The 12,630-nt window shown below is 40.0% G+C and overlaps 1 protein-coding gene across 1 annotated transcript in view; it reads left to right on the top strand.

The window, feature by feature from the left end:
* MAP3K4 (mitogen-activated protein kinase kinase kinase 4) overlaps positions 1 to 12,630 on the top strand; it is a 114,798-nt gene that overhangs the window by 64,829 nt on the left and 37,339 nt on the right. Inside the window, exons 4-5 of the mRNA XM_044917517.1 lie at positions 6,830 to 7,072; positions 9,355 to 9,501. Of these exons, the coding sequence (XP_044773452.1) occupies positions 6,830 to 7,072; positions 9,355 to 9,501 (390 nt within the window). The remainder of the gene's footprint in view (positions 1 to 6,829; positions 7,073 to 9,354; positions 9,502 to 12,630) is intronic.

Raw genomic sequence — 12,630 nt, 5'->3', positions numbered from 1 at the left:
TAGCTTAATTATCAGCTGCATTAAGTAGATATTGCTACAAAGAGAAACTTTCCTCAATCATTATTTGGTCACCCAGTGGAATAATTGAACAGAAGTGACAGGGTGAATATGCGTGAGTCGTTCCCTCTTCTTTACCCTTTTTTTAAAAAATGAGTTGGTTTATTGGTGACCAATTAGTGTTTTTTTATTAATATGATTTTGAACTCATGAATTTAAACCTGTTTGATATTTTTCAACCCATCGAAATCATTATTGTAATCCATTGAAGTAATTATAATAACTGATGTTCCCATTGTCCCATTTTGGACAATGGGAACATATTCAAGTTGGCTGAAGTCCTTTTATCACAGCCCTAGTGAGTAGTGTTTCATAACTTCGATAGCTGATATAAGAAGCTATTTTAAGCTTGTATTGTACATCTGCTTGAGATTGGGAATCTTGATTTATCTTCAGGGAATCCTTGTTCCTTTTGTTGGGAAATAGTGTTCTAGGACTACAGTACTCGCATTGCTCATTGTAACGGAAATGGTCGATAGTTGTTTTAGTTCCCTTCAGTAGACAGAACACACAGAAATACACAAAAATACATCCCAATTTCGTACTGACAATTCAAAATCAGGATTTTAAAATCTCTTTTGATTTTTCTTCTACACTGAAAAAATTTGCGGTGATAACAGAATGATGGCATGAGAATATCAGAGTAGTAGATTATTAGAATATGCTGACTATATTCCAGAATACATACACAATAATCTCAGAATAGTACCGTCAGCAATATGATTACTGAAAAAGTGTAAGTTTCCCCCCCCCCCCATCCTTAGGGATAGACCCTTTGGGATATACCACCAAATTACTGTGTTTTTTCAAGACACCTGAATAATTCTTCTCATGATTATGCCACTAACTAGACATATAATTAGAATCTCTTCTTTTTTTGGTTGTGTATTTAAAATAACAGCTTTATTGAGACAGAATTCACATACCATGAAATTCACCATTTTGAAGTGTTCACTTCAGTGGTTTTTACTATATTCAGAGTTGTATAACCACCACCACTGGCTATTTTTAGAACATATTCAGCATTCCCAAGAGAAGCCCTGTCCCCTTCAGCTGCCACCTCCACAGTCCTTCCGCTCATCCTCTCAGCCCTGAACAACCACTTACTGCTTTCTGTTTCTTTATATTTGCCTGTTCTGGACATTTCATATAAATGGAATCATATATGTGGTCTTTTGTGACTGGCTGCTTTCAGTTGGCATCATGTCTTCAAGGCTCATCTACTTTGTAGTGTATATCAGTACTTCATTCCTCTTGATGGCTGCATGATATTCCACTGTGCAGATAGGCCACATCTTATTTCTCCATTCATAGATCTTTTATTTTTTTATTTTTAGGTACTGCTTTTTAAACTTAACTTTGCAAGAATTATGTAAAATACTTGGTTTTAAGAGAAAATCTATGGAATAATATATTTTCAAGGGAATCTGGTTTCCCTGATAAACATGAGCTTTAAAAGAAGCTGTTTTATTCTTCCATTTTTTAATATTAGCTGTGTATGCAATTTTCTTTACTTACTTTTAATATATGACCACTTTATTTTTACCCCTTAAGGTTATACTTATATTAATATTCATACCCTTATTGCTCTCCCCTGCCCCAACATTTTTTGGTTGTTACTTGTTGATTCTCAACCATGAGGATATTGGAATTGTCCTTTTCTTTTACCTGGGTTTTCATTTGAAGTGATTTTCTTTTACTTCCAGTGAAATGCTACGATATTGCATATGCCCTCGGCTTTCTCCCGGGGTTGGATAGTTGTGGTGTATCTGCAGTACGGCCATTATGGACCTCACTTTCTTCCTTACGTTCTCACCTCCTTTTAGCCATACGGGAGTGTGTGTGTGTGTTTCCACAGGTGGACATAGAGACGTAGATAGATAAGAGATGTAGATTTAGACAGGCTCTTGTTCTGAGAGCCTCCTGAGTCATTTTGTTCATAGTAGATTCCTTGGTAAGGGCTCATAAGACCAGTGTTTTCTGAGTTCTTGGATTTTCCTAACAGTTTGCAGAATTGACTCTTGCAAGTATATTTGGCCATAAAATTTGGCTTGTATTTTCTTTCCTTGCGTAAGTTTAATATATATTACTCATTGTCTTTTGGCATGCAGCATTGCGGTTGCAAAGTCTCATGGCAATATGATTTTTTTGTTTCTACTTATAAGTAGAAACTTGGTTATTTATTTACTTATAACCTGGATGTCCAAAGGATTGTTTTTTTTTTTTTCTTTTTTCTTTAAACTCCACTAGTTTACCTGGTGTTGGTTTCTCCACATTGGTATTTTTGAATACGTGGTGTCCTTTTAGTATATGATTTCAGGTTTTGTTTGCTTTCTTTTTTTTTTTTTTTTTAATTTCAAGTGAATTTCTTAATGTTTTAACTCTTCTGTTTCATTAGTTTGGTTTTCTTCTCTGGGAACCACTACTGTATGTGTTTTGGATCTACTTTGCCTCTCTGTCACTTTCAGATTCATTCATTCATTCTTTTTTCTTTTTGATTTATAAAATTGTCTTCATTTTTACCTCCTATTTATGTGAAGCCATTATCTGTTCTATTTGTGCTCATGTTCCTGCTAGTTTGCTTTTTGTTCTTAAAATGATTTTTTAAAGATTTATTTATTTATTTTAGAGAGAGAGAGAGAGAGAGCACGGGAGCAGGGGGAGAGGGAGAGAAGCAGACTCCCTGCTGAGTGGGGAACCCGATGTGGGGCTCCGTCTCATGAACCTGAGATCATGACTTGAGCCAAAACCAAGAGTCAGATGCTTAGCTGACTAAACCACCCAGGTGCCCCTAAAATGATTTTCAATTAAGAAAATTACCTTTCGGGTACTACCACTTTATTTGTGAGTTTTTCTAATTCTAATTTATGTTGTTCTTTTATATTTTCTGTGATTTTCTTAATTTCTTTTAGTTTTTTTTTTGAAAATTGGGCTGCAGTCCTCTCTGTTTAGTGGGCATGTCTTTCTGGCAGGCTTTCATTGTCTCTAGGGTTATTCTGCTTATTTCTCCGCTTAATAACCCTGTATTGGATTCTAGCACAGTCCTTTTGCTCATTTTTAAACGTATTTATTTTCATGAACTTTAAGGAAAGAGAGAGTTCAGAAGTGTTAGGGTTTGTAGCTTTGAGCTCCTTCTTCTGAACTGCCAAAGCACATGTTCTCTTTTTTTGAGATCTTCTGGTGTGTTCCCCTCCCACTTCTGGACCTTGTTGTTCTTTACCTCTACTCTACTTTCCTGGTCAGTTGGATTTCAGTCTAGCAGGTTTGTCCTGGAAAGGGGATTTTAGCTGATAGTTTTAAGAGTTTGGGAGGCCTAAGCCACTTCAGCCCCTTCAAACCTGTTGCAACCCCTTGACCTCACTCATGACTTTGTACCCAGATCGCTTTCTGTTTCACTCAAGTCCTCAGAGAAGCAGTGAGCTTTCTATTGCATAGTCATTAGTGATTGTGGAATTTGCCCCTTTGGGCCCATCAGACACCCTATTAATCCCCTGTGTTTCCCTTGCACAAGTGCTGATAGCCACAGGGTCTGGCCCGGTTCACTTCCCCCCATCTCTTCTACTTTGGAGTTCACGGAGCTACCTTGTCACGTAGTTTTAGTGGACATGTGTCTCAAGGAGTTTTGACTTGGTTGTCCTTGTTCTGTCTGTTCTTATGGGGGGACTAAGGGAAATGGAAATCCGGCTGCCGCCACTGTCGTTCCAGAATTCCTGTTACTATGTTGTACTAAATTGCCAATATTTGGTCATTTTTGACTGACTAAAATGGCAATTTTATATGGCTTAACCTAATGTATAGCTCTGTGTTTAGGTTATTAAGCCTGTATTAACATTTGGAGTCTTTATGTATATGTTCAAAACATACTTTTGTATTTATGTTAATACATCCTATAGTTTCTCGTATCAGGCAAGAATTTCTAAAATAGCCTCATAATTAAAAAATTATGACTATAGTTACAGGGGTAGGTACGGATGTAATTATTTTTCAGTTTTCTTTAACATTGGGTTATCCATTTTCCAACTTCAACTATTGCCTACTTTTTTGTGTGTGTATTTATTGTAGATAACTCGATATGTTTCTCTGCTGATCTGTTTACAGTACTTTTCTATTTTAAATAAAGTAGGTTTATTAGTAAGGTTTGCCATCATGTAGGGCAGTTCTTCCCGTTTATTCTTTTAAAAAAGTTCTGGGCTGTTTTTACTTCTGCACATTACTTTCTTCCATGTGAATTTTATTGAATGACTTTATTAACCTCCACAAAATGCCAGTGGGGTTATGATTGTAATTACATTGCATTTTTATTGATGTCTCTACTATTGAGTCGGCTCAGTTTTCCTGAGTTGATCACAGATTTTATACCATATTTAATCCTGTATTTCTCACTGGAAGTGATAATAAACGGATGAAATTGCACTTGATCTTGCACTTTATTGCCCCCTTCCTCTCTTCTTGTGTTTTATTGAAATAATTGGGAATTCAAGATCCAGGTTTTTTTCTTATAGTATCCTTTTTTTAAAAAAAATTCAAGTACTCCTTTCTGGGAGTTGTTTATAGTCTCTCACCAAGTTACCATTATGGAGTTGTATCTGCCTGTGTAACTGCTGCTAGCTTTGTGGCTTCTCACTTCCTTGGGTATTTTTGTCTTTGGATCTTTATTCTGATTTAATTTTCGTTTGACTAGACCCTACTGTACTTCCTCAGGGAGTTTTTTAGTGAAGGTAAATGAACTGTACTTTGAGTTCTTCTGTATCCAAGGAGGTTTCCTCTTTCTTCTTCACATATTAGTGATATCTTGACTGTGCAAAAAGCTCCCCTCCATCTCTTCCTTCTGTTTTTTCCACACTCTTGTTATTCTCACGTGAAGCTCCTAGATCCGACTTCCATGTCTCTATTTTTCACTCAAAACTTCCCTTCCTTTTTCTTTTGCTCTTTGTTGTAGTGATAATTTCTATAGTTAATGTCTGAGTTCTTAGTTTTTACCACATCCATTCTATTTTCACTGTCTTTATTGAACTTGTTTTAGAAATCTTGGTTTGTTAAATTTTTTCCATCTCATTCTCGCTCTCAAATAAATAAAATCTTTAAAAAAAAAAAAATTTTTTTTTCCAGAGGACTTCAGTGCAGTCGTGTAGTAGAGTATTTTACGGTTCTCTCCTGTTTCCCACATTAAATGAGTGCCAGCTGTTCTGATGCTTCAGCTTGGTTTCCTTAGTTAAAATTGCTGTTTCCTCTTCCATGCTCAGTAGTTTTTTAACATTTGTTCCTCTTTGGACAGGGATTGAGTCACCAGCATGCACCACCAGTGGGACCCCGTTTCCTCCGCAGCAGCGTGGGTCTGCCTGTGGGGTCTCCTAGGCGGTGTTGTCTTCACTGTGGACAAGTAGGGATTGTTCTGTTTCCCAGTGAGCCTGTAGCGCATGGGTGAGCGGGCTGGAGCTCTAGACAATGCCAAAAGAATTCTTTAGAATTTTATCAGAGAAAGTTCGCTGAATTTTGTAGAGCTTTGAATAAACCTTTGACCTGAGCTCATTCTCTACACCAGAGGAAAAGAAGCATTTATTACTGCCTAAAGCTTTTAAACAGACATGTCTTAACCCTGACCTGACCACATTGATCACATTTTAAAGATGATGTACCATTTTTAAAATTCTTGGCTGTTACGGGAAACTGAAGTATGTATTAATTTAAATGCAGAAGTATATATTGAGCATAAAAGGAGCAGAGGAGACCAGTTAAGAATTCACTAAATGGCAGGGAGCATAGATACGGATGACATGGAGGCAGAATACCTATAATTGGTGATGTTTTAAATTGAAGAGAAATTGAAGGGCGCCTGGATGATGGCTCGGTTGGTTAAGCGGCCGACTCTTGGTTTTGGCTCAGGTCATGATGTCAAGGTCCTGAGATCGAGCCCTATGTCAGGCTCCGCGCTCAGCGCAGTCTGCTTGTCCCTCCCCCTACTCTCTCTCTCTCTCTCTCTCTGGAATGGATAAATAAAATCTTTAAAAAAAATAAATTGGTGAGAAGTTGAGGTTTTCGAATTTTGTTGGCCTCTGTTTTCTCAATAAAAGGAGAAGGGAAGGTCTTTGGATATGATTGGTCAGGATGATGTTGCCAGGGGTCTAAGGACAGTGGGGAAAGCTCCGAATCCCCTATTTTATGAGGGAAAGCATAAGGCATCTGAAGAGGGTGACTATAAGAAAGGGTGAGCAACACTGAGATTCCTAGGAATGCTGAATAGCAGATATTTGAGTGGGACCAGCCAGTTCAATTTTATGAATTGTTTTCTATCAGCATCATTTGGTGTAGCTCAAGAGAGCAACGGACAGAAGAATTGGTTGAACCAACTAGTTTTTATGTTTACATAAATGGCTTCCTGGTTTTGTAATCTTTTCTCAAATTTCAGTAATTTCTGGTTTTCTCAGTCTGGAGATAGTTGTGGATAATGCTCTACAGAACCTTAAAAATAAAGTGTTCTAATCATTTTAAGTATGATGATAAAATGTTTGATGCGAATGATGAACTTGATTCTTTTTCTACTATGCTTTTTTGATAAAAATATTATAATTTGGTGTCCTTGTTATGATTTTCTATTACTTTTAGAACTTCTTGGGTCTATGTTGAAAATGTTGCATTATTCTAAAGATTATTTTACCTGAAAAATTGTGATTTTGTAGCTCATCAGCAAACTATAGAGAATAATAGTTTATAACCACGACCTTAGGACATTCTTTTGTATGCTCTTTTAACCTTTGTTGAATTTTTGTTATAGTTTTCCGAATTTCCAGACCCCATGTGGGGTTCCGATTATGTGCAGTTATCCAGGACGCCACCTTCCTCAGAGCAGAAGTGCAGCACTGTGTCGTGGGACGAGCTGAAGTCCATGGACTTACCCTCCTTCGAGCCTGCCTTCCTGGTGCTCTGTCGAGTCCTTCTGAACGTGATACATGAGTGTCTGAAGTTAAGACTGGAACAGAGGCCTGCTGGGGAACCATCTCTCTTGAGTATTAAGCAGGTCTGTTTCAACGACTGTTAAAAATATTTAGCAGTTACTGTGCTATTCTATAGGCTTGTTTTTATTTTGGATTGAGGATTTTTTTTTTTCAATTGTTGCGAGTAGTGAAAAATGAGTGTATGTTAGTGTTTTTAAGCTGCTCTTTTTAGGGTAATTTAAAATGTTCTTTGCATGTAGTCTCAAAGATAAGATTGTGGTTCAACCTTTCTGCCATCACTTCCTCATTCCGAAAAGATATAAAAGTACAGTGATGAAATGACATAGTCTGTTAACATCGGTCTTTGGAGGCTGGAAACTTAAAATTCACTCATTAGAAGTAGTTTAAGTTCCTTAAATTTATTTATTTTTGTTCTGTTTAAGCTACATGGGAACAGATAAATGTCTTTAGAGTATGCAGTGGAGAGATGTTTGGACTTTTTGCTTGCTTAGTCAGTTGCATGGATTAAATAGTAATGACAGCTGCTGTTTTCTTGGTTTTCGTTCATTTTGGATGGGATTCTCTAGGCGAGTCTGATACTCCAGAGGTAACAGGAATGGGTGGAAGCAGTTGTATCTAGCACAGTGAATGCTGCCGAATGTTTGTATTTGTACTTTATGATATTACCACATCCACTATGCAAAATAAACATGTCAGGTTTTGAAAAAAAAAAGAAAGAAAGAAAGAAAAAGGTGTGTTTTTGTCAACTGTGCATGTCCATCCCCTTAGGATGGAAGGGCTAGGAGCTCATTGGCTCAGGATGACCAATGGCACCTGGGGACAAACACAAGCCATACGATAGGCACAGAATAGGACTTGAATTTGTTAGTTTAGCTGGGAGAGGGGGTGACTCGTGGACCTCATTGTCCTCGCTTCAGTTTCTGTCCAGCACTGACCAGAGAGCGCTGCTTCCTCATGCGCCCTGCTGCTCACCACCTTGCTTCTGGTTATTGTCCTGTCATCCACTGTGGCCTTGCTTCTCACTTGTCCACCTGATTGCAGTGGTAATTTAGGAAGTTTGGGTAAAATACTGATTTCCCTTTCTCACAAAATGAATACTTCAGGAATATAACCTGGTAAGACAAGGCAGAGTTTACTTTTTGCCAGGGGAGCTATTGTGAGGATGAAACAGGAATTTATGTTAAAATATTTAAAAAAATAAAAACAATACTTAGATGAATGTAGCATTACTAGAATCAAAATAAAACAAATTTTGGCTAAAATTATTCAAAGATTTGGTTATAAGCACCTAAGTGACATCTTTAACAGAGAAATTTACATCTGAACAGAATAGCTTTTGATAGATTTAACTCTAGCCATGGCTCTCTTACCGTGGGTAATTATTTTTAGACCACTTTAAAGGGGAAAATCATGTTTATAAAAGCAATCCATATTTATTGTAGAATATTTGAAAGGTACAGAAAATGATACAGACAGAAATGAAAATTATCCTATCATGCTGCCAGTCAGAGATAACCACTGTAACTACTTTGGTATGTTTTTATCCATCTGTTTTTCCTACACATACAAGTAAAAGAAAAAAATACGAGTTTTTACCCTTAAATATTTTTCAAAAACTAGATTTTAAATGGCTGCAGGAGTGCTCTGCTGTGTAGGTACATCATAATTTATTTAATCCCCATCATTTTAAATAATATTATGGTAATACATGATAATTATTATGATGAAAAGACTTTAAGGTCAGTCATCCCATGTCAGCCTCCCCCACCTTTCTAGCATTACCTGCTGGGCCTGCCCATGGCGGTGGCACTCAGCTTTTTGTTTAGATTTGTTTTCCCTTGACTTCCGTCTCATTTCATCAAATTGAGCTTAGGTTTGATTTTTGTGATGATTAGAGGCTTTTGATAGTAAAGGCCACAAATCACAGTAGTTGCTATGCTAAATTATTACAAAGATTGTCGTGCTCTGTGGCATTTGAGTATATTTGAATCTCTATTATGTTTTTGGATAAAAATCATCAGTTTCATTAGGGGATTTTTCTCTCCTATCCCTAGTAGAAAAATAGATCTTTTTCTGTGGGGTTTATTTTCTACATAAATGTTTTTGTAGGGGAATATAGTTTCACAAATCAATGTTTGCCTCTATGATAATTTCTCTGTGTATTCATACGATAATCCTAATCACTTTTATTTTCACTCTTTAATTTTTGATCAAGACTACTAAAATGGTTATATAAAGTGAACTGGTAAGGAGTTGGAAAATATTTTAGGACTTTGAGAGGTTTTGAGGAGGAGGAGGGGGTGCGGTGAGGGTGTGTGGAGTGACAGAGCTTGTGCCCCTGCAGCTGGTGAGGGAGTGCAAAGAGGTGCTCAAGGGCGGCCTGCTGATGAAGCAGTACTACCAATTCATGCTGCACGAGGTGCTGGACCGCCTGGACAAGACCGACTGCAACATCGACGCCTTCGAGGAGGACCTGCACAAAATGCTGATGGTGAGGCCCGGGGGCAGGGGAGGGTGCTGGAGCGTGCGTGCCCATCTGTGTGTGTGAGAGAGCGAGCGAGCGAGCGAGGGAGCGAGCAAGCGCGGGAAGGGGGACGGCAGTCTTCAGCCTGACTTTTTCATCTAGTATTGGATTGAATTTGTTTCTCATTTCTATCCACAAATAGATTTTAACTATTTGTGGATAGTTAATCCACATTTTAACAAATCCGCAATGGTTTTGCGTTAGAATTTTTGACAAAGCTTACCCTAGTTCATTGTTTAACTCTAAGACTCTTCATCTTATAGCAGAATGGTTCAGAAATGGAACCATAGTCCAGTCCTGTTTTATCCAGCCGTGTGGCATCAGCCATTTCCGTATCGCGTGCCCGCGCTCGGGCTGGGAAGGCAGGAGTGGACAGTAAGAGGCTCCTCTTCTCCTGGGACCTGGGCATTGGGGGTGCTTGCCCCCTGAGTGCTGGGTGCCAGGGCGGAATTCTGCTGAGGTGCAGGGACGACTTGGGGACAGGTCCTCTCAACTAGCCTGGGGACACGTGGGCGCTCTTACCCTGAGTCAAGACTTAGCTGAGGAACCACGCACTTCCAAGGAATTGTAAGTCCTGTGATTTGGCAGGCGCAGACTGACTTTGATTTCTTCCCAAGAGGAGCTGCCCAGGCTCCTCACACCACAGCTGGTGTGCTTACTGGTGCTTTCTAACCTCTGTCTTTTGCTCCTGTTATTCCCTCCTGGTAGACGTGTCCCTTTTCCTTGTCCACTCATTTGGGACTTACTTGCAAGTTTTACCTTTCTCTAGAAAGCCCTGTCTGACAACTTCAACCTTTAACGTGTATTTACCTGTACCTCCTCTGCACCGTCTCAGCAGTTACGATCGGCGCCGTGCCCTTGCGGACTCAGTGATCTGCTGCTCTGCTCTCGGCGTTCCCCGACTAGCCCGAAAGCTTCGTAAGCCGGGGGCTATGGCTTGAAGTGGTCTGGTCTTCCATACTTTCTGGTGGGGTATTAGTGTGTAACGGATGCAGGTTGGATTCATTAGAGTAGATGCACAGATGATTCTGTCATGTGGCAAGTCAGTGAAACAATGTAAAAATGACCATGCTTATGGGTATATTGTTCTGTAATGTTTTCAAGACACGTTTTGTGGGACATCTCACTGCATCTTGCCTCGGGGTGGCTGCAGCACCTCCAGATACCACCCCCACTTTCTAGGCTAGAAGAAAGGAAAAGGGAAAAAAGGGAAAAAGTATCCTTGCCAGCTCAGTCCAGAGCAGCGAAGCTCTCCTGGAAGCCACAGCCGACAGATTTTCACTGTGTCATATGGCCAAACCTGTTGCCTGCCTCTTGACTGTCGTGGAGGCTGGGGCTGCAAGTATTTAGCTTTCCAGCCTCTATCGTAGAAGGATAGAAAGAAGAACGGTACGAAGGGGACTTATAATATCTGGCATATCGCAAGAAATAGTTTTGAGTTTGAAATTATTTCCTAATTATTTCGGGAGCATGCATAAAAGACCAGAGTGTGTAAAATGTGGCTACATTCTGAAATACTATATATTTCTTAGGTCAGAAAAGTTGTTACCATTGAAAAGTCATGGTTAAAAAGCAAAAGCAAATTATTTTCTCTCTCTCTCTCTCTGGATGGTTAAAGCAGGAGCTTAAAAAGCCAAAAAGTGCTTTGCTTTCCAAACTGTCTTTGGTGGTTTTACAAAGGCACGCACAGCACCCTTTAGCGCACAGGCACTGGGGCAGGAAGGAAGAGAATGAGGCAGGTGAACCGTGTCCTCCAGGTCAGTCAGCTTCAGTGTCCGTGGTGTTCCTGTGGGCCATCTGAAGTGGAGGGCAAGTAAGTTACTCCTTAGAGCTACAAGTACTTAGGATTTAGTCTTGGTTTTGCTACGAGTGATCCATGTGGGGCCAGATCTCCCTTAGTTTCATCTCTGTAATTTCGCAGATGAAGAGCTAGAAATTACCAGTGATTTTTAAAATTGTGCCTCAAAGTATGCTCAATGGCTAATGGCAGAGGCATGTTTTGAAAACTGGGGGAACCCAAACAAAATCGGTGTTTTTGTTAGGAAGGAGGGAGAGATTGGCCTTTGAATGGTCAGTCACATTATGTGTACCACAACACCCTTCTCAGGAACCTCACCAAAAATCAGCGAAAAGAAGGAAGAGTAAAGAACGAAATTCCATGTTCAGTAAAGGAGGAAATTGACTACACTGCTCTCCTCTCCTTGCTTCCAGAAAACTGTTACAATCACTTACCTTGAAATTTGGGCTAAAATGAGGGTGGGCACAAGCTCTAAGTATCTCCTACCCAGCCAGTGCTTCATTAGAGCTGGGATATCTGGGGTGTGAACGGTCAGGAGAGAAGCAGGAGGAGTCCCTGTAGAGGACTTGTCAGCGGCAGATCTGCAAGACAGGGGAGCAGAAGTGGAGACAACTCTGCTGTCCGAGTGTGTCCTGCCGGCTGAGGAGGGCCGCCGAATGCGAGCTTCGCGGGGTGAGGGGGAGCCGTGGTCAGCAGGTCCTGATGCAGAATCTCTGTGACTTGGGGGCTTTACTCTGTGTTACATCATCATCCTGACTTAGGGAAACCTAAGCACGTACGTGTGCAGGTGCAGGGACGTGACTTGGTGAGCGTTTGCTTGAGGCAACAAATCACTTTGAAGCTATCAGCTGTCTTAGCTCATTTCTCTGGCCCTGGCCTTAGAAATAACCAAAACAGTAAACTAGATAGAGATGTAGGAAAATGTGATCGATTTAAGGAAACCACATAAAAAGAATTTAAGAGGGATGAAAATATGAAACTGATGAACAAGATGTGGCAGTTGTGGAAGAGGGAGGGGCCGAGAAGCAGGAGGGAGGGAAGCAAGAGGGAGGGCCGAGACATGCACAGCTGGGGTTCCCGCTGAGGCCTGGTTCTTGCAGTGGGGTTCATAGTGAAGGCTGTGGGTCCAGGGAGAGTTTTTAAATTGAAGTTACTAGAGACCATTTGAAAGCCTTTGGGACTGATTTTGTTAAGGGAAAGAGATGGACAGAATTATATGCATATCAGAGAAGAGGGAAATTGATATTGCGAGGTTCCTCAGATGCCATGAGGAGGTGGGTCTCCAAATACAAGTGTAA

This window comes from Neomonachus schauinslandi, chromosome 8, assembly GCF_002201575.2.
Source record: "Neomonachus schauinslandi chromosome 8, ASM220157v2, whole genome shotgun sequence".
Lineage (NCBI taxonomy): Eukaryota > Metazoa > Chordata > Mammalia > Carnivora > Phocidae > Neomonachus > Neomonachus schauinslandi.
This window is presented reverse-complemented; position numbering and strand designations above follow the sequence as displayed.